The 22,076-nt window shown below is 49.6% G+C and overlaps 1 protein-coding gene across 20 annotated transcripts in view; it reads right to left on the reverse strand.

The window, feature by feature from the left end:
- LOC111849695 (muscleblind-like splicing regulator 1) overlaps positions 1–22,076 on the reverse strand; it is a 34,596-nt gene that overhangs the window by 5,333 nt on the left and 7,187 nt on the right. For 6 of the 20 annotated variants that reach the window (XM_023822818.2, XM_023822809.2, XM_023822885.2 and 3 more), the window contains exons 2-8: positions 19,877–20,668; positions 7,358–7,528; positions 5,279–5,482; positions 2,750–2,989; positions 2,042–2,095; positions 912–1,068; positions 52–87 (exon numbers count right to left, since the gene is read on the reverse strand). In XM_023822818.2, coding sequence (XP_023678586.1) covers positions 52–87; positions 912–1,068; positions 2,042–2,095; positions 2,750–2,989; positions 5,279–5,482; positions 7,358–7,528; positions 19,877–20,050 — 1,036 coding nt within the window. In that variant the 5' untranslated portion in view covers positions 20,051–20,668. The remainder of the gene's footprint in view (positions 1–51; positions 88–911; positions 1,069–2,041; positions 2,096–2,749; positions 2,990–5,278; positions 5,483–7,357; positions 7,529–19,876; positions 20,669–22,076) is intronic. The other 14 variants (XM_072701315.1, XM_072701317.1, XM_072701316.1 and 11 more) reach the window with 7 other exon arrangements.

Here is a 22,076-nt window from a genome sequence, read left to right on the forward strand (position 1 = left end):
GAGAGTAACTAAAAGGATTTAAGATAATTAAGAAGGAAAGCTGTCACCTACCAACACTTGTTGCAGGTGTCATGCACAATATTGAGCCTGCCCATCATGCATTGCAACAGGAAGTGGATTGGAAAGGGACAGGGAAAAGAATCGAAACAACCCATCACAAGTGTCATTAGAATGAAAACAAAATAAGGAAGAGAACGTTGTTATGGGAACAGCAAGATACACATGTAAGCACAGTCAATCAGTTAAAAAGATGTAAACAATTTCAAATGTGCCTCTTAGCCAAGATCTCTGTGTAAATACATTAAAGAAAAAAGGCGTGACAAACATTATTGCAATTAAAATAATGTCTTCAGTTATACTGACAATAGCAGGAAAATAACAGAAAGGTGTGGTGTGTGTGTTTTACATAGGGGATGGTACTGGATCTGATGTGAAAACCTTTGCTGTAGGAAATTAAGGATCCGTACAGAAATCAACCTGTTGGACCAACTTGCAAGCAAGATATTTTCTCTCTCTGTGATTATCCCACATCTGCATCTAGTGGTAAACACCTCTCCCCAGTCATGCAGGGCTCACTGTACAGAGTAGGAGCTGCAAGGTCTGTCAGCAGCAAACACAGAACTCGCGCTGATACCCCCAGCTACACACAAGTACTCATAAAAACAAATTGTGTGGCTAAGATGGAGATGCCATTTTGTTTTGGACTTTCAGTTGCATGTTATTTCTGGGGTAAATAATGTTTTATCAACCAATGGTGCACATTCTAAGGGGTGAGCAGTGGTTGATTAATGTGGCATGCATGCTGACAGCCCGAAAACACCATTTCTGATTGGCTAAGAAAAATGGCTATGGAAGCTGTGTTCATTATTAAATAGCACATGGGGCAGTATCAGAGCGGCTCAGGGACCCACCTGAAGGGATAAAGGCAGCCTGCTGCTGGAACTGCATGTTAGCCAGGGCTTGCTGATACTGGAACATGCCGCTGGTGAACATGGTTGGGGCACCGTTGGCTTTTTCCAGCGCTGGTCTCTTTGGTAAAGGAGGCAGGACGCCGGGTGGGATTCCCTGCTTAACAGACGCAGAAGAGAACAGGGGGGTGGGAAAGGAGGACGAGAAAACGGAGGAGGAGTCACAGCAAAGGAGAGGGAGAGAGAGAAGAGAGACACGCCATTAGAGGACAAAGCAAAACACGACTGGAGCTTGTGCAGCAACCAGCAAGCAGGCGATGGACTGAACTACTCCGAAAAGCAAGACAATGGTGCTGACCGTAGTAATGTCAACTCCGAAAGCAACAACGCTTATAACCATCATAACATTACTCTCAACATCAGCAACTCGACTGACAGTACCAACAACAACAGGAACATTACATGAATTAATGCAAAACAGGCAGCAGTGTCCTAACATGTATGCTAACCATGCTAACCATTGTGAATGTTACAGTGCTTCTTTTTACATAATAATAATAATAATAATAATAAGAGTAATAATAATAATAACAATAATAGAAGCTTCAACAGAAATGGCACTGAAAGGGCAGCAGCTTTGCTGGCTTTGTGAGGAACAGCACAGGCATGTTAATCTTCCCTCACTACAGACATTACAAGTCACTAAAAGCCCCACCTGACCCTGGATCAGACATGCAAACAATATCTACATGCAAGGTATTTAAAAATGTTACGTTGTGTAGAGAACACAGAGTCATGCCACCACACAAGACTTATTACTACAGTTCTGAAGATCTCTTCATTGACAGTTACCACAAAGTAAATGTGATTAATTGACTGTGGACCTTTTTCACAAAAGTACTTTCTTGACAAATTAAATTTTTTTCGAGTTGGAACCATGTTCCGACAAATTAGTAAATATTGTAAACTCAATGTATCAATGGATACTTTCTTTATGCCACAATCAATTTACCACCAAATCAATGAAAATTTAATTGTTGCTGCTAAATTTAAGCTTTTGAATAATGTTTTAGTTAAAACTTATTTCTACAATAAAGCTACATGCCAAGCTAAAAGGTGAAAGGTCATAGTACCAGGTCAAAGGTTGCCTCGAGGGGTCGCTTCAGTGATTTGACAGCCGACTGAGTCTTAATTAGCAGGCAGCGAGCACATGATGGCAATGGGCCAATGGGGTTCAAGCGCATTAACATAAACAGCAAGCAGAGGTGCATCATGGGGGCAGCAGTGCAGTTTGGGTAGGTGAGAAAAAAAACAAATAAAAAACAAATCATCGGAATGCAATATACAACGAATAACAAGACTAGACATGCACTGTAAAGGCACTACTGCAGTTATTGTACAGACCATGAGTCTGACGTCTTTTACAGACAGAATCATCAACATCACAGAGACTGGAACACCTATAGCTGTCCTTCCATCAGCAGATGTTAAATTCAAGGGTATGTTTCACTGTACAAAATCTGTTAATTATCAATACATAGTACCTGCAGGAAGGTAAGTACAGTTTTTTTTTTAACACTTTAACAGCTGATTGGCTGATTCAGTTTCTGTACTGCTATGAACATACAGACATTACTTTGCCTTTAGCGCTATGGGACTCAAAGCAATAAACAGTCACTGCTCACAGATCTCTGTTATTTTGTAGACATGGTGACAGTTACTGTTTTATTTGGGAGGGGGGGGCAGGGTTTCCAGTGACATCACATGGGGCAGTGGGTCAGCAGAGCCTGCAGGGTGGGGGGGGGGGGGGGGGTGGTGGACGGGGGGGGGGGGACGCGTACCATTGCAGCCGCAGCCGCAGCCTGGTTGACCTGGTGCTGCGCAGCCTTGATCTTGGCCTGCAGGTGGGCTGGCGGGTGGAAGTACTTGCACTTCTCCCTGGAGCAGCGGCCCTTGATGTAGTCCATGCAGACGGTGACCGTGTTGTCATTGGTATCGATCATGGTGCTGTCTGCCGGGTGGGCAAAGCGGCAGTCATTCTCCCCCCGAGTGCAGTTACCTCTCTGGTACTCCCGACACACCTGCGGAGACACACACACACACACACACACACACACACGCACACACACACACACACACACACAGCAGGTGACTCAGTGTGTGTGGGAGGGAGCAGAGAGACAGATGCCAGTGGACAGTGAGTCCTAATGCACACCATACATCGGCAGCCTACCTACACAACTGCACTGGGGGAAAGGAGATTCACACACACACAGAGTTTTAATTATATATTTGTGGGGACTCTCCATTCATTTCTATGGGGAAAACTCTAAACCCAACATGACGACCTTAACCCCTACCCAGCCCTAACCTTAACCATAAGTAAGCAAACAAAATACTCTTTTGGCATTTTTATTTTTTTGATTGCATGCACACATCTTTGTGGGGATCTGAAAAATGGTTCCCACATCATCAAATTAATAGGTTTTTATTACATTGTGGGGAACATTTGGTCCCGACAGTGTAATATAAACTTAATCCACACACACACACACACACACACGGCCATGTCACGCCACCCACTACAGCTGCCCTTCCGTCGTGCCGCCTTGTCATTGCCTCGTGAATATTCACCAACAGGTGACAGAGTCCTGAGTCTGATGATTCTGATTAAATGACTGTTTAGTCAGCAGTGGGCAGACTCCAGACCAGCTTTACTGGCAGTCACACACGCACACACACACGCAGACACACACACACCTTTGTGGGGACTCTCCATTAATTTCTACGGGCAAAACCCTAATAAAAACAATGACAACCTTATCCCGCACCCAGCCCTGACCTTAACCATAAGTAACCATAACAAAATATCAGACTTTTGGCATCTTTAGTTTTTTGATTGCATTCTGTTATTTTTAATAAAATTTAGATTATCCTTGTGGGGACCGAAAAAATGTCCCCAAAAGGTAAAAAGTTACAGGTTTTTATCACATCTGGTCAACGAACACACACACATACACAGAATATGCAAATAATTGACATTCAAAATTTCACAGAAGATTTTTTTTTATGGGGGATTCTTATGGAAAATTTCATAGGATAGCAAAACAAAAAGACAGCATGCGCCAACCATGGCTAAACAGTAGGGGGCAGCCTTCCCCTTCTTATATGGGCCTCTGGTCTCAGCAGATTCAGCTCTGGTGCTGCTTGATCTCCAAATGATCAAGGGCAGATGGACCAAGTCTGTGACAAAATGTCTCCACGCTCATTTCCTCATATAACTACACACTACTTACAGAGACCAGCAGATACAAATCACATACCACAAACTAGCAGACTTCTCTCAGCCATATGGTAAAATGCAGCTGAATAAAGCAGTTGGCCACACCCATATGGGTCCAGGAGAACATTCCTAACAGCTACAATCACCTCCATGCCACACCCATATGGGTCCAGGAGAACATTCCTAACAGCCATAATCACCTCCATGCCACACCCCTGGACTTCATTAGAGGAATCCACTTTTTCCTCCCTCCCTGGGAGCATAACAACCTCACTCTCCATCTCTTCATCTTTCTGCTTTACCTGTCACTGACCTCTGCCTTCATCTTCATCTTCATCATCGCTCGGGCACCCATCCCCCCAAAGTGCCATCTAGTTACCCTCTAATCGATCCTTCTATTTTCCCTCTGCTGCTGACATGGGCTGTCTTGCATGATTCATGAGGTCACCTCACTGGCCGATTAATATTTATCGACGGGGGGGTGTCAGAAAGGTACGAGTCAGAATATGAGACAGCATGTTCCTAATACTGCAGCCCAGATTTAGCAGGAAAACTCTGCCAATTCGCTGTTTGACATGAGATAAAAGTGAAGTGAACTATGGATGCTGTTGTCCTAAGTTTGAAAAAACACAATTCGGGTAAAATGCAGTGCATTAACATTTCATGGTGTTTAGCTGGGACATGCTGCTTCCAGCAACTGTGCTATGCCACCCCTAACCTTCCAGGCTCCAGAAGCTGTGCTATGCTAACTATAACCCTCCAAGAGCTATGCGGTGCTAACCCTAACCCCCCAGGAGCTGTGTGATGCTAACGCTAACCCTAACCCACCAAGAGCTGCGCAGTGCTAATGCTAACCCTAACCATCCAAGAGCTGTGCAGTGCTAATGATAAGCCTAACACACCAGGAGCTGCGCAGTGCTAATGCTAACCCTAACCCACCAAGAGCTGCGCAGTACTAATGCTAACCCTAACCAACCAGGAGCTGCACAGTGCTAATGCTAACCCTAACCCATCAGGAGCTGCACAGTGCTAATGCTAACCCTAACCTACCAGGAGCTACTAACGCTAACCCATGCAGGCGTCTTACCTCCAGGCGGTCAGTTCTCATCAGCTTCTGGGCGGCGGCGGCAGCAGCTGGCACAGGCACGCTGGGACTGCTGGTGACCAGCACAGGGGCGCTGGGCAGAATCTCTGCCTGCATGAGGCCGGGCGATACAGGGCCCAGGTACGGGCTAAACGCCGCTGCTGCCGTGGCATTCGTGGCCAGACTCGGTGCCACCGAGAACATGGGCTGCGGAGAGGTAGGGGTCATGGTTCAGGGACGTAGGGAGTGTCTGTATCTAATATCATGTGTTCTATTGATAATCAATGAACACTGTTCCAGAATGTATACTCTAGGGAATAGCATATATACTGTATTTTATATATATATATATATATATATATATATATATATATACATATATATATATATATACATATATATATATATATATATATATATATATATATATATATATATATAACTTTTTTTCCAAATGTCATAATTAAATAAACACTGATTATGAATGGATGATTGTTTCTTGAATTCTAAAAACAGCTTTAGATACACAATGATTTCTGAGATACTGAACATGTGACATAGTCTGGGAGGAGCAGCTCTGTGTGTCTTTCTGGGTCAGTGTGTGTGTGTGTGTGTGTGTGTGTGTGGTTGTACTCTCTGCTCTCACAGCGGTACTGGTATCAACAGCACGACGTGCTAATCTGGCTATCTTCACTTTCTGTTATTTTGCAATAATGACCTCTGACCTCTGTGGTAACACATTTTGGGGAGGGGAGGGTTTTCGCAGGTTTTGGCAAGTCTATTCCTGGCTGCAGAAGGCTCATGGCCCAGATCTAGTGCCTGCAGTCTGGGAAGTTGGGAAATATGTCATAAATGATTCCCTGTTGATGGAAACTACCAGAAACCTTTCTTAGAACCGTGAAGTAATCGCGAGTGTGAGGAAGTGAGAAGCACATGGAGAATGGGGCAGAAGGTGGCCTTTTCAGCCACACAGTGACTCATCTTCATCATCCACTTCTCGTTTTTTTTTACAGAGAGAGACGGTGGCACAAATACGTCTGTGCTCACACCACGGCCTGCATCCCACTGTCCTCCCTGTTCCAGGCTCAGAGTACTGCTACCACCCTTTGTCCAAGATTAATGGCAGTGGTGCACAGCTGTGAAGCCCAGTCTGTGCCAATCCCTGCAATAATGTCCCTCTCAGACACCCCACTGGATGACTGGTCGCACGTAAATCATCCCTCATTTTGGCACCAATCCCACAGTTGGGCACCTAGATGGCCTCGGAACTGTGAATAAACTTCACAAAGACGCCGCAAAGCCTTCGGTAATCCATGCAGCCGGGTCGCCCCTCTCCATCCCATAATACCCCCCGAGACAGAACGATGCTGCAAGGTTGGGGCTGCTTTCTGCCTTTTTCTGAATGGCTTGTCATTTTAATCTAAACCACCGTCACGCAGTCAGGGATATTAATGACCCGAATTAGATCACCTTCAATGCCATATCATGCATGAAATTAAAATCAGCCCTGATTTCATCCTAAAGGGAGCAGCACTCCTGTGTTATTTCCCTGCCTTTTTTTCCCACCCTTATTTCCCCGTCATAATTCTCTGCTTTTTCTCCCTGCCTCTGCCCTCAGCCTTATTATGCTGCTTTATTTCCCTGCTGTGCTTCTCTGCCTTTACATCCTAAACAATTATTCCTTCTCAGTCTCATTTCCCTGCCTCATAGCTTCTTCCTTTACCGTAGTTCTAAGCCATGATGTGCTACACACTCCCAGTGTAGTGGCTGCTTGTGGCCAGTAGGGGGCTCCCAAACCTCAGGGGCCCCACGCAAATGTATGGTTTGGGTGGTGGTAAACACTGCCACCCGCCTCTGGCCCCAGGCCATCTCTGTGTCCCACCTTCAGCTCTACATGATGAAATCTCAGATTCCTGGTGGCCATTCACTCCTCCTTCATTACCGTGACAGAAAGGGAGCCATCGACAATGGGGAGATTAGGAAGCATTAAGCGGGACTGTTTGTGCGACAGTTTGCTGCCTTTTGTTACCGCTGTGTGTGGGTCTGTGTGTGTGTGTATGCGGGTGGGGGGGGGGGGCTTACTACAGGCTGCAGCTGCGTTCCAGGGATCATGGCGTTGGCCAGCTGCATCTGCTGGGCCAGCATGGCCATGTTCTTTTGTTGGATCAGGTTGTTCCTCCCATTGATCTCCAGCTGGGTCTTCAGGTGAGGTGGGGGGTGCAGATATTTGCAGTTCTCCCTGGAGCAGCGGCCCTGCGGACGACAAGGTGCACAGGTCAGGAAAGTGACCACGCTAACACATGCTAAGCACACGCTCTGTCCGTCTCTCTCTCTCTCTCTGTCTCTCTCACTGCTCACAGGCACACGTGCATCTGTTTACAATGTTCAGGAGTTCTGTCACACCAGTGAGTTATGAAGTTACAGCTGATGTCGTGTTTAAGTCAGTGCGTCAAAGCCCTGCACTGCCTGTAAACAAACCAGATCTCACATGGTGCCAGCAGCACTTATGTTCCCTGTGTAGGACTGTGCAACTGCAGTGATCAGCACAGCAATTCGCAGAGCTCAGATGAGGCCTGTGTGTGGTGTATGTTTGTGGTGGGGTACTCACTCGCCATCCACTGTGCATCTCTTGGATGTGTTTTTTGTAAGATAGTGTTATACAAAGCTGTGACATCATGCGAGTGAAATTTTAAAAATGGGAAAGGGAGAGCAGGAAAGGGAGGGAATGGGAGAGCAGGATAGAGGGAAAATGGGAGAGAAGAAAAGAGCGAGAGAGAGAGAGGGAGAGCAGAAAAAGAGAGAATGGAAAAGCAGGAAAGGGAGCATATTTTAGCATATGACTTGTCATTGATCACCTTGGCCTCATTACAAGACATCTTGTGGAAACATTGAAACTGTAACTGAAGGATTCTGAAAAGATCATCTCCCCAAAACACCAGCTTTTTCCTGTACCTATCGGTATCCATCCATCCATCCATCCATCTTCATAAACCGGTTGTACAGCAGTGGGCCAAGCAATTAGAGGAAGCAGACACACTCCCGGCCCCCCAACAATGCCTATTCTTGCTGCTCCCCCTTTATGGGGATTTTACTTAACATTTTCACAGAATAACAAATTGTGAGAACATTGCCCGTCTGGAGTGCCCGGGGAACATTGCCCGGGGAAGGCCGCTCTCACGCGATGCTCATACAGTCACTCCAGACTGTAAACATGATTGTCCTTGAGACCTGATCTCGGCTTGTGTGTGGGGGGGATCTGGACTGAGCTGCTTCATTGCTTCCTGCAAATGAACAAATGACTTATTGGGTGGGGGTGGGGAGCTGACCAGGGTCGTATTTCTCTCCCCCAGCTGACCCCGAGCAGCTCACGCTGTAATCACTGCTGCAATGCTGGCTGGGACACAGGGGTATTCAGAGCTGGGACAGCTCTGTCTGCAAAGGCACTGCCCAGTGCAAGCTACAGCAACACTCACCTCACTCTGCTACTATGTTATTATCACATTACCTAGATGGCACTTACTGCCCTATACTTTTACCTATTTATACTGCTGGAAAAATGCCAACAGAAACACAATATATACAGGGTGACAAAGTCATTATGTTCAAAAAGTGTTCAAAATATAAATCGGTTATCAAGAATAACGTAATGTTAGCCAGCTAACTCATGCCAGCACTCCTGTCAGCTAATGAGACACATACCAAAGCTCTTCTTGACCAGCTAACTTGGCCAACGCCAAGACTCCAATGACCAGCTAACGGGGCCCATGCCAAGACTCCAAAGACCAGCTAACGGGGCCCACGCCAAGACTCCTCTTGACCAGCTAACGGGGCCCACGCCAAGACTCCTCTTGACCAGCTAACGGGGCCCACGCCAAGACTCCTCTTGACCAGCTAACGGGGCCCACGCCAAGACTCCTCTTGACCAGCTAACGGGGCCCACGCCAAGACTCCTCTTGACCAGCTAACTGGGCCCACGCCAAGACTCCTCTTGACCAGCTAACTGGGCCCACGGCAAGACTCCTCTTGACCAGCTAACGGGGCCCACGCCAAGACTCCTCTTGACCAGCTAACGGGGCCCACGCCAAGACTCCTCTTGACCAGCTAACTGGGCCCACGGCAAGACTCCTCTTGACCAGCTAACTGGGCCCACGGCAAGACTCCTCTTGACCAGCTAACGGGGCCCACGCCAAGACTCCTCTTGACCAGCTAACGGGGCCCACGCCAAGACTCCACTTGACCAGCTAACGGGGCCCACGCCAAGACTCCTCTTGACCAGCTAACGGGGCCCACGCCAAGACTCCTGGAATGTAAACCCTGGGCTGAAAGTGCAGCGCTTAGTCACATGATGTTTATCTGCCAACTCTATATGGGGGGAGGGTGGGGGGGCAGTCTGAGACTCTGCTCTGTTTGTGTTTCTCCCCATCTGTCTCTCCCCCACTCTCTCTGTCTTTCTCTCCCTCCCTACCCTGTCTCTGTCTCTCACTGTCTCTCTGTCTCCCCACCTCTCTCTGTCCTCTATCTGTCCCCTCATTCCTGTCTGTCTCTCTCCCTCTATCCCTCCCCTCCTCTGTTTCTCTCTCTTTCACTATGTCTCTCCACTTCTCTCTCCTCTGTCTATCCCTTTTTCCCTCCATCTGATTCTCTTTCCCTCTCTATCTTCCTCCTGTCTCTCTTTTTCACTTTGTCTCCCCCACCTCTCTCCTCTATTTTCTTTTCCTCTGTTTCTCTTTCCATTTCTATCCTCACCCTCCACTGTCTCTCCCTCTGTCTCCCCCACCTCTCTCTCTCTGTCCTCTATCTGTCCCCTTGTTCCTCTGTCTCCCTTTCTCTCTCTAACCCTCCCCCTACTCTATCTCTCTGTCTCCCCACCTCTCTCATTCTGTCCTCTATCTAGTCCTTTTCCCTCCATCTGTCTCTCTTTCCTTCTCTATCCATCCCCCTCCTCTGTCTCTCTTCACTTGCAGCCCCTAACAAGGGCCCAAGGACAGCATTTAAACACAAGTCAGGCTTAATATGGAATTGTAGCTACAAGACACACACACACACACACACACACACACACACATGTAGGGTATACATATCCTTATGGGGACCGCTCATTCATTTCAATGGGAAAAATGCTAACGATAACTATGACAACCTTAACCCCCACCCTGCCCTAACCATAACTATAAGTAACCTAATAAAATACAAGAGTTTTTGCATTTTTAGTTTTTTATTTTCATAAAATAGTTTTCCCTTATGGGGACCAGGAAACCAGTCCCCATAAGGGAAAAAAACCGGATATTTATCACATTATGGGGACATTATGTCCCCATAAGGATAGGTAAACCCGCTCACACACACACACATACACACATTTGTATTCAAATCTTTGTGGGGGACATCCATTCATTTCTATGGGAAAAAACCTTATCCCAGCAATGACAGCCTTAACCCCTACTCAGCCGTAACCTTAACCATAACTAACCAAACAAAATACAAGTCATTTGGCATTTTTAGTTTTTAGATTGCATTCATGGACTCGTATAAAATCGAATTTCCCCTAAGCACCCACGATGTCAAAATAACAAGATTTTATTAAAATGTGCGGACATTTGGTCCCTACAAAGTAATATAATCATGACCCTCACACACACACATACACACACACACACACACAGTGCATCCAGAATCAAGTGCTGTGATTTACTCATTATCAGTCCCTGAAATGGACCAAGCATGGGTTTCTCCCCACTTTTGATTTGCCTGTATAATTCATGAAATTCATACACTTTTTCATTCATTTTAAATGACCCTGCAAATTTAAACTTTGATGATGGCACATGATTTCCTCCATCCTGCGGCCTAAAGACCTGCATCGCTCTATTCGTCTTTCAGGGATTGCAAACAGGAAGACGGCTTGGTGACAGTGGAATTCCTGGGTCTGGGGAGATGTACAGGACAGGTGACATGCCAGTGCGGAGTGGGTTTATGTTTGCCCGTCACATTTGCGTGACCTTACTGTCCAATTAGGTGATGCCGGCTGTATTAAAAAGATCATATAATAATCTCGGGTGGAGATGGGATCATAGCCCCGTTCGTACTGCAAATTGGTAATGAAAACGCATCAGATCCTGGCTTATCTCCACTGAAGGGATGGAGAGGTGAGAGTGCCTGTTTACCAGAAGAGACGAGTATGCTTTTTTTTCCCCAAGCCATGACCGCTAAGCTGTGACTCAGCTGCGCCATCTGACACAAAACAACACCAGGACTCGAGCTAATATATGACAAACGCACGCTAGCGTCCATAATAATAATAAATCAACCGGCTACACTAAAATTGCACTAGGAAACAACACTAAACGGTGATTAATCACTAGGAATACTGGAGTTCAGAGGAGATGAGTCTGGGTTTAGCGTCTGGCCGTCACCGCGGTGTTTCGCCGGCGATGCTAAAGAAACCTGGTAGGGTTGGTGCTCACACGTATTCGCCGCAGGCTGGCTGGATTGTGCGGAATGCCTCATGGCCCTGGGGTATGTGCTGAGAGGGCACTTTGTGCCACGCTTGCCGTGGGACACTCTGACGCACCACGTACCCCAGCCGGGCACTACACTCGCACTGCACTCACACTGCGGGCCCCAGGGCCCAACCTCCCCCCCACCTGGTTGCGCTTTCCCACCATGAGGGAATGTACTGGGCGGTACTGCCGTTAGACTGCAGTGATTTGTGTGGAGGCACAGACACTCACACGCACAGACAGCATCGTGCACACACACGCAGCCCTGCAGACACACACACACACACGCAGCCCTGCAGACACACACACACACACGCAGCCCTGCAGACACTCACACGCACAGACAGAATCGTGCACACACACGCAGCCCTGCAGACACACACACACACACACACGCAGCCCTGCAGACACACACACACAGACAGCATCGTGCACACACACGCAGCCCTGCAGACACACACACACGCAGCCCTGCAGACACACACACGCAGCCCTGCAGACACACACACACGCAGCCCTGCAGACACACACACACACACACGCAGCCCTGCAGACACACACACACGCAGCCCTTCAGATAGGCCCTCTGCTGTCCCACGCCTGACTGAGCCGCTACGCCGTGCCCATCCCATGTCGCCACACCATCCCTCGCTGCTGCAATGTGACACTCATTTAGGGGTGTTAGACACCCCCCCCCCCCCCGCTATATGCGGTGCCCGATGATAGCGGCTTCCTGACTGTGAGCCCCTCCCTTCCAATGCACGCTCACGCACACAAGCCCTCATCACTACTGCAGGGTCACTGGGAAAGGCACCAGGACCAATCAGACGAAGGGAAATCGGGGTGTGGGAGCATGAGGGGCCCAGGATGACATTCTGCAGTTCCCTTCCTGTAACTCCTAATAAGCAATAATGGGGTCTGAAATGAGATGGTTTACATCCTTACCTAAACCCACCAGGAGTGGGACGCAGCACAGACTATTTGGCATTGAACCTTCATCACATTTAAACCATCCGAGTTCGACCCGATTGCCGTTTATCTGACTGTGTTGGATGGTCGATAAACTGATGGTTTTAAGGTGGAGCGCATTCCCTCCCAGTACCCCATCCACAGGTGGGGGGTTTCACTATCACTCTCTCTCATCAGAGATCATGTTTACCTCCTCGCTCTGAAAGGGTGATTGAAACACCAAAGGATATTAAAGAGACGCAGGGCCATGCAGTTCAGTAGCTCGGTCTGGCCATGACTTAGCCAATGCCATGAGAGAAACGGCGGCCCCCACATCCACGAGCCCAGCGCTCTCTGCCGATTGGTTAATGGCCGGTGTCTGTAATTTCTCTGTAAATGTGTTTCTCATCTGTCTTTTCAGAAAAGCTTTTATGAAATCCTGCCTTTGACTCAGTTTCCACTGCGACACCTTGAATGTGAACAGAATAGCACTAACTGAAGGAATGAGGACAGTCTGGAGTCCCTCCCCCACCCCCCCCCCCCACCCCCACCTGGCTCTAACACCCACACACAGGTACAGTATACATACATAACAGACCAACTGCACTTATCACTTATCCTGACAGCAGGTACAGCTGTTAAGGAGCTGAACCTAGTCAATTTAGCTTGCAAGGATTCTACTTAACTGACTTATTTATATATATATATACACACACATACACACACATATATATATATATATATATATAATGGCAAAACCAGACATATAATTCTCTGATTTGCTTAAAAATGGATTCTTGAGAAAAATAAAACAATCAGCCAAAGGCAGTGACACGCTCAAAGAACAACAAATAGCACGGACACAGGGTGACATACAGTAGGGGACCTGAGGTGTCACAGGCGTGTGCAGCCGTCCGCCTGCCAGCCAGCAGCGCAGCCCCTTTAAAGGACGTTGCTGAGCCGTGCTGAAAAAAGTGCGCTGGCCTTTAGTCGGGCCGTGTGGAATTCCCTCATCCCAGCCACAAACCTCCCATCCAAGTCCCTGCTTTCACACGTTTCCAAATTTAAGTGAAGCTGTTAATAAATGATTACCTCATCCCACCAGGACTAGCATTGCTCTGTCACAGATGAGCGTGATAAAGGACAGAAAAGTGATTCTGCATCCCAGCGTGACGCTTATTTGGAAGCCGGGGAGCTGGTCTGCGTTTCCTGTGTGTCTCACCGGAAGTTTTAGACTCTTGCAGACAAACAGCCAGCCTCCATATTTTTGTCTATACTTGGGGGGGGGAGGGCGCAAAAGTATTTCAATAACCCTTATAACACCCACAGATAATTCACCTGTATTTGTGTGTGTGTATATACATTCATACATGTATATCTTTGTTTAAACACTGTCAGTATGCCTATGGTAGCATAGCAACAGGCCGCCTGGACTCCTAAGTGGAAAGAACAGCATCTGAATCTGGGATGTCGGCTCGTGGCACACGCCAGACACACGCCTCTCCTGCCGGCCACTGTTTACCGCACGCAAGGGAACGGTACCCAAAAAAGGTGGCCTGCTCACTCCTGCTGCCACTCGGAATGCAAACACCCCCCCGCCCAAGCTCCACCCTCCCCCGTTCGCCCCCAGCGAGGCCTCCCCTCCCGCTCTAACGGCGTCGGTGTGACGATCGTGCAGCCGTAATGACAGGCGGCCATGTTTTTGGGCGGCGATTGGTGATTGGACTCGGGGGGGGGGGGGGTTGCTGTAACCTGACCGGCGGCCATTCGCGTCATCCCTCTCTGCTCCACAGCGCTAACAGCAGGGAGCAGAAGTTCACTTGGCTAAACGTTCATCACAGGCCAAACTATCAAGCCCAGATGGCCCTTGTCTCTGTTTTCTTCACTTTGTAATTCTACACAAACAATTAATAACAGAAAAGCCCACAGAATATCTAATTTTCAAAGCTCCACTCTCATATAATCCATTCAGACAAACCTTTTTAGTATAAACACTTTTCACATAATATAAGTATGCTGCCGTCCTAAAGCACGAAGCAAAATGACATCAAACCGCATCGGCTTCAGGACCCAAAGCACTGGCATCCGGTGCAGTGAGTCTGAGAGACAGCAGCTCATGCACACCTTGTGTCCTTCGAGGACATGGCTAGCATGTGATATGAATGGAGGAGAGTGTTGCTGGTGGGACAGACCAAAACAACAGGGACCAAAAGGCCTCCATGCACCCCAAACAAAGACCAAAATACATCAATGCAGCTCAAGCACAGACCAAATCAAAATACTGTGGCTCAGACATACCCAAACACCTCCATGCACCCCAAATAAAGACCAAAATACATCAATGCAGCTCAAGCACAGACCAAATCAAAATACTGTGGCTCAGACATACCCAAACACCTCCATGCACCCCAAATAAAGACCAAAACACCCCTTTGTAGCTCAAACATGTGCCAAAATATATCCATGTACCTGAAATGCTGGCCAAAACACCTACATGCAATTCACACATTGGCCAAACGACCCCCCCTGTACCACAAACACCCACCGAAACTGCTCTGTGTAGCTCAGACACAGACCAAAACAAATCAATGTGGCTCAGCCACAACTAAACACCTCCATGTAACTGAAATATCGGCCAAAACACCTCCATGTAACTCAAACTGGGCCAACATCACTGAGAGAAAAGCAACCCAAAATGATCCATCTACGTGTTATTCACAGCTGGGGTACTGACCCCCGACCTGCCACCAAGGGGTCCGCAATCTGACTTGGAACCCCTGCTGCCCCCCCCTTTGCTGCGGCTGCACACCAGCACAGAATCCAATATGTTAACTGGGGGTAATTCGAGCTTCTGAAAGTGCTTGTTAGTGAGAAATAAGGTGACTCTTCAATACTGGGGGAAGGGTAAGAGGTAGAGGTCCTCTGGGCTCCATTAGCATCACCTGACCTCAAGACCAGGAGATCCCGAGAGCAAGGACAGTAGAGTGGCCAGCATTGACGAGGCCAATGAGTGACAGGTCCCATCTCCCGCCTGACAACAGTGCCCTCACTCATCAGGCTCACCAGACCAGAGCAAACGCACAAAGATAGGGAGATTGGTAACAGAGCTGGTGCGAGGATTCGAGCGGGGGGGGACGAAAGCAGGGGCCAACTGGTACTGTGGGGGGGCTCGGGGTTTTGGCGCGTGGGGGCTGGCAGAGAATCAGAAAGAGCGCCATTGTGTCCCCGGGGTGAGAGCCTATAAAGACACAGTGTGTCCAGGCAGCGGCTGACACAGCGCACAAAGACACCTTTTAATCCGACGTCCTGGCCCCATGCACACGCACACATACACAGAGACACGCCACAGGAGCGATGCTGTAACTGTACTCGCGGCATGTCGCAGGCGGGCCTGTGCACTCGCTCACTCTGCTGTTCACAAACCAGGATTCTGATGCTGAGAAGGTGCCACTCTGGACATGGGCCTCCTGATGTGGAGGCAGGTAAAACCACATGACTGGACCAGTAAGTCAAGCAGCTTCTCCTCACATGTGTGTCCCAATCTCCTTTCGTCCGTCCTCCATCCTCTGCCACTCTTCTGTTATGCTTCCATCTTCCATGCTTTCTTCTTCTTTCTAAACCCACCTCTCCATCTCAGTCCATCCCCCTCTCTCCTACAGTATCCCTCGCTCCATCCTTCTCTGCCCCTACCCACCCCCTCTCAGTCTACTTTCTCCCTCTCCTCCCCCCATCTATTCCCAGCCCTCACTCTCTACCTCCATCCCTCTCGCGCTGCCTCCAGCAGACGGAAAAGCAGATTCACGGCCTCTGGCTCTTGGCCAGGTCCGCCAGCACAGCACCAGCCGTTTGGTAATCGATGAAAATTGGAGCCTGCCAGGCCGCTGTCGCCACGGCGACGCACAACAGCAGTCGTGAGGGCATGACGGCGCCCCACGCATCAGCCACAAAATTAGTAAATGGCCGAATTAGCGAAGTGGCTCAGAACTTAAAAATCTGACAGGGGGCCATGAAAGAATCTGATATCCTGAATTCCAGAGCTCCTCCCCCCCACGGAGAGCCAGGCTGTGTGAACTGGGACCCCTGACTGCATAATTATCTGTGGGATTTGTCAGCACAGGTGGAATTTAATGTATCTCCTGGGTGCAAAGCTATGTTGTTTCCCTTCAGTGCGTGATGATCGTGTCACGCATTTCCGTCTGTTCCCTTCACATTTGAAGGTGAAACCTCTGGTTCCCTTTAATGGTAACGCTGCTTCCCCATTGGGGACGCCATCGCCATGATGGAGTGGAAACTCGAATATAAGGTGGGATGCACACCCTCCGAGTCAGCTGTTCCAGCACACACACACACACACACACACACATCTGCCTAATCCTTGCCCGATTGCCTCTGCACTTACACCAGCTTCCTTTATGCGTCCCCCATGAGGATGTGGATGTGTGACCCAGGGTAATGACTTGCATTTCTGCAAGCGCTGAGTGTAAGAGAAGCTTTCTTTAAATGGGCTTGACGGCATGCAGCTGCAATGTGGCAGGCCGGTGATATTAGGACACTGGGGAAACACCAACGGAGGAGACATTCTCTACCATAATACGAGGAGGCTGTATTATCAGGCTAACACCTGCTAATTCCCCAGCTAACACCCTGAGTTCAGTAGGTGTGTGTGTGATAGCATTTGTGTACTGTTCTCATCTAAAACTTTGAGTCTCCTGTTTACCTGGCAAGTGCTGTCGGCATGTGCTGTCTGTGGCAGCCTCCATCGACATGAGGATTATGGGAGGAGAACATAAGCAATAAATATTAGCATGGGTTCTAGTCTGCTTCCCTCATCCACGTTTAAACAAAAAGGTCAACCAGAGGCTAGCAGAGAAGAGCCAGGCCTAGCAGACCTGTTAAGGGGCCTGTCGCGGGGGAACAACTAGGTCTGTGTCAATCCCACAATGCAATGCACCTATGTTTGGAGTACCTACATCGAAGATAGACCTGATCTGGATAACTTCTGGGTTATGTAACCTCCAGTAGCCAAGAAGGGCCAGTTTGGGTCCATGATAGTTTGGGTCCAATAAACCAGCTGCCTGGAGTGATAATGAATTGGGGGCCAGGGGGCTTCTAGCTTATAGGCTGCTGATTCTGATCCATGGGGACCCTGAGCAGAGCAGCTCCAGCCACGGTCAGTATGTCGCCGCCAGGTTCCTGCTCTCCCACTGGTGTTACTAAATCGCCAAGTCCTGAACTTTGACCTCAATCGCAGCAAAGCTTCAGCAGAAAGCAGCTCTGACCCAAAGCGGTCTGAAGGCTCACGTCACGCGCAGTCCTGCTACAGGTGCCCTCCACAGCCGGCAGTCAGTAAACTTCTACCACCTTCCTATTCCTGCATATGCAAGCCCTAAGTCAACCTCCGGAAACAGAAAGGAAGGTCTGATAGAGTCGGGGCAAAAATCCCGTCAGGAATTCTGAACAAACTTTGTAAAATTGGAAACACAGGTGACATCAATGGCTGGTTTATAGGTGGCGTGTGACGTGTGGGTCCTCACGCTGGAAGACGACCAAAAGTCGCCCTGCTCACTGTGCAGAATTATTTTTAGAGCGCGCCCTGGAGAACCTCCAGCACCAGGGTAGGACATCTCCTCTGGAGCCCGGGCCAGAGGATCTTCAGGGCGGCCCGGCCCCCAGGGTGCGGCTGAGTCACGAGCCTTTCGGGATCCCAAGTGAGTGAAGGAAAAGTGGGAATGGTTCAGATCCTGTTATAGCACCAGAAGCTTCTGAAGAACAAGGTCCTGCTTCATGAAACTGCATTTTGGGTGTGTGTGTGTGTGTGTGTGTGTGTGTGTGACACACAGCCCCATGGACAAGGTGAGCCTGTCACTGACATGTAAATGCCTGGGAAACCTGCCATTTAACCCCTCACCTGACAAACCCATTTATTCAGCTGCAACACTGAGAGGGGGTGTATGTACAGTATGAACAGAACCGAAATCCCCTCCATGGCATCTGACCTTTCCGCACACCCATAATGCACTGCAGGGAATCAGCCACTGTGTTAAGGCCCACCACACTGGCAGTATGAGCAGGCATTCATGAGGTCTTCTTGAGTCCAGGGAACACTTCCTGCCTGCAGGACTCTGGCCCCGGTTTTAGTGAACTTCACATGTTTCAAAATAACAGCGCGACAGGTCATATTTCAAAATAAGAGCGCGACAGGTCACATTAAGGAGGCATATATTAAAGACATCTATCCAGAGGTCCCCATGGAGCCATGCTTCCCACATGCTCTAATTACGGCATCAGAAAGCAGGGCACACAAAGGCCCCGCCCATTCCTCCGCGGCGATGCGAACGAGGTGTCCATGCGTCAGGATGGAGGATGACGCAGCACTATTTTCACATTAGGAATGCAGAGGGCACTCCTCTGTGATGACAGCGTCTCACACGTCTTGCAGCTGTGCACTTTCGCGTGGCCAGATGTCCGAGAGGGAAAGATCCAGCTGATCTGTTCTCAGCTGAATGGAGGATGCTGCAAATGAAGCCTCTTAATGGATGGGGGGGGGGGGGGGGCTGCAGTGCAGGGGGGGGGGACTGCAGTGCGGGGGGGTGGGGAATCCACCTGGACCATCAGGGCTCAGAATCCGTGTGTGTGTGTGTGTTTGTATTAGGGTTATATTAAACAAATATACATTTGTTTGGTTACTTATGGTTAAGGTTAGGGCTGGGAAGGGGTTAAGCTTGTCATGTTGTGATTAGATTAGGTTTTCCCCGTAGAAATGAGTGGAGAGTCCCCACAAAGACATAATTACAAACTTGTGTGTGTGTGTGTGTGTGTGTGTTTCACCACATTGGTGTTAAACATAATTAATTAAACAATCTGTGTACCTGAAGTCTCCATTCTTAGATTTTACAAAGCTGTTCCTTCAACTGTAAACAGTCGCACAACCCACTAAAGCTTCATTGAGTCTTACACTACATATCCCATCATGCATCTATCTTCCCGGCAAAACCAAACCTCCATGGTATACAAACCAAATGTGACATGCTGCAAGCTGTCAACAAGCTCCAAAATGAGATAAGCCCAGCAGTGAGGTGGACCCACCCTTGAGGGTGAGATAAGGTTTCCAGCAAAGTCACACACACACGGGGGGGGGGGGGGGGGTACTCACTTTCAGGGAGTCGAAGCAGGCGATCACCCTCCCATTCTCCACCTGACAGCTCTTGGCAGGGTGCGCAAATTTACATTCGCTGTCAGGCCGGGAGCACGTTCCCCTCTGGAACTCCCGGCACACTTCCAGCGTCAGCCACTTGGTGTCCCGCATGGGGGGCACGTTAACCGCCATGGCAATGGGGAGTTGAAATCCACGGGCCTCAGCTGCACGCTTGCCTGCCTCCGCTCACAGTTTCAGGACCAAAACTTTGAAAAATGGCACTCGGATTAAAAAGAAAAAGAAAAAGAAAACAAAAATGCTTGTCCGGGTTTGGGAAAGCGGCTCCGGAGGGGCAGAGGCCTCCTCAGGCAGAGAGAGAGTGTGGGATTGCTAAGCCTGGGACTCGCCTACGGGCAGTGTCCCATGCTCCAGCTTAGTCTGCTGGCCTACACGCGAAGGGGGTCTCTCCTCAGCTGGACCGCTGCAGTGGCCTGATGGTGCCGCTCATTATTGACAGACGTGCTCGGGTGCTGGGGGAGGGGAGCGTACGGTGCTGCCCTTTTAGTGGGCGGATATACTCCTCTAAGTCCGTGTGCGGTGCCCCAGGCAGGCGGACCGGCAGGCGGGTGGTGGCTGTAGCGGCGGCAGCGGGGCTGGCAGGCGGGCAGGGGGCCAAGTGGGCTCGCGTGGGGGTGGCGGGCCGTCCTGGCGGTGGGGGTCGCAGCAAGCGGGGCGATAAGCGAAAAGGCTGCCGTAGGCGCAGCTCCAAGCAGCAGCGGACGTCAGGAAAGGCACAACTTTAGTAGCAACCTGTAGAGGAGAGGGACAGTTAGCCTTCACCCCAACACAGCCTAACACACAGAGAGTCACCCCAACACAGCCTAACACACACAGTCACTCCAATACAGCCCGACACACACAGAGTCATCCCAACACAGCCCGACACACAGTCACTCCAACACAGCCCAACACACACAGTTACTCCAATACAGCCCGACACACACACAGAGTCACCCTGCAGCACTGCTGACAGGAGAGCAGCGCGTCATCTTACAGCCACTGGGGGGGGGGGGGGGGGTTGGATGCACGGCTGGACTGATCAGAGCAGGAACATTTGTGAATGTCAGGTGGGGGGGGGTGACAGAGAAGGGCCTGCGTGAATGTTATTAATATGCAAGGGAGATGGAGAAGTAGAGAGCCAGAGAGAGGGGGGGGGAGGGAGAAGGAGAAGTATAGAAGGAGAGATGGGACAGAAGGAGACAGAGAGAGGGAGAGATGGTCAGGCAAAGGGACAGAGAGAGAGAGACAGAGAGAGGGAGAGATGGTCAGGCAAAGGGACAGAGAGAGAGACAGAGAGAGGGAGAGATGGTCAGGCAAAGGGACAGAGAGAGAGACAGAGAGAGGGAGAGATGAACAGGCAAAGGGACAGAGAGAGAGAGACAGAGGGAGGGAGAGATGGACAGGCAAAGGGACAGAGAGAGAGACAGAGGGAGGGAGAGATGGACAGGCAAAGGGACAGAGAGAGAGACAGAGGGAGGGAGAGATGGACAGCATGGTCTAGTTCATCCCCAAGCTGACAGTGCCAATATGTTAAAGCAGAAACTCCACTCTGAGCATCTTCCTGTGCCGGAATCTGGCAGCACTTGCACATGTGGGTTTTGCCTCCGCCTGCCTGTCCCCGTGTGTTAAACAGGCAGCACGCTCAGGCAGAAGGGGGCCATGACAGCGATCTGCGCCCCCCACCACCCCCCCCATAGCGATGCTCTACCCCCTCTCAGCGTGTTCACATCAGCGTTCGTTACCCCGTGGCTGAGCCTGAGCGCCAAAGCGCCTTTTCGGTGGCCGATCACGGCTCCAGGCCCTCAGCGCACAGCAGCTCAGCACTTTCACCAAGGAAAAAAGGGAATAACAAACCCCTCATCCACCGAATCAGGACGCAGAGGGATTCCAGACAGGGGCACGGAGACGGGAACGCCTCCCCAGCTGGGACTGGCAGAAATCACAGCTCAGCTGAACTCTGACATGATCGTCATACGGCACAGGGACCCCGTGTCTTGTGATCAGGGACTGACCAGGTCTCAGCGAGGATCGACATGAAGGACCTGCAACTCCACACGGAATCCAGAGGACCCCACGGACCCTGCGGCCCCCGCTGCCTGGAAACCGCCCAGTACGCCAGAGCATCAATAACACAAAATGAATGAAAAACACCAGCATT

This window comes from Paramormyrops kingsleyae, chromosome 17 (assembly GCF_048594095.1).
Source record: "Paramormyrops kingsleyae isolate MSU_618 chromosome 17, PKINGS_0.4, whole genome shotgun sequence".
NCBI lineage: Eukaryota > Metazoa > Chordata > Actinopteri > Osteoglossiformes > Mormyridae > Paramormyrops > Paramormyrops kingsleyae.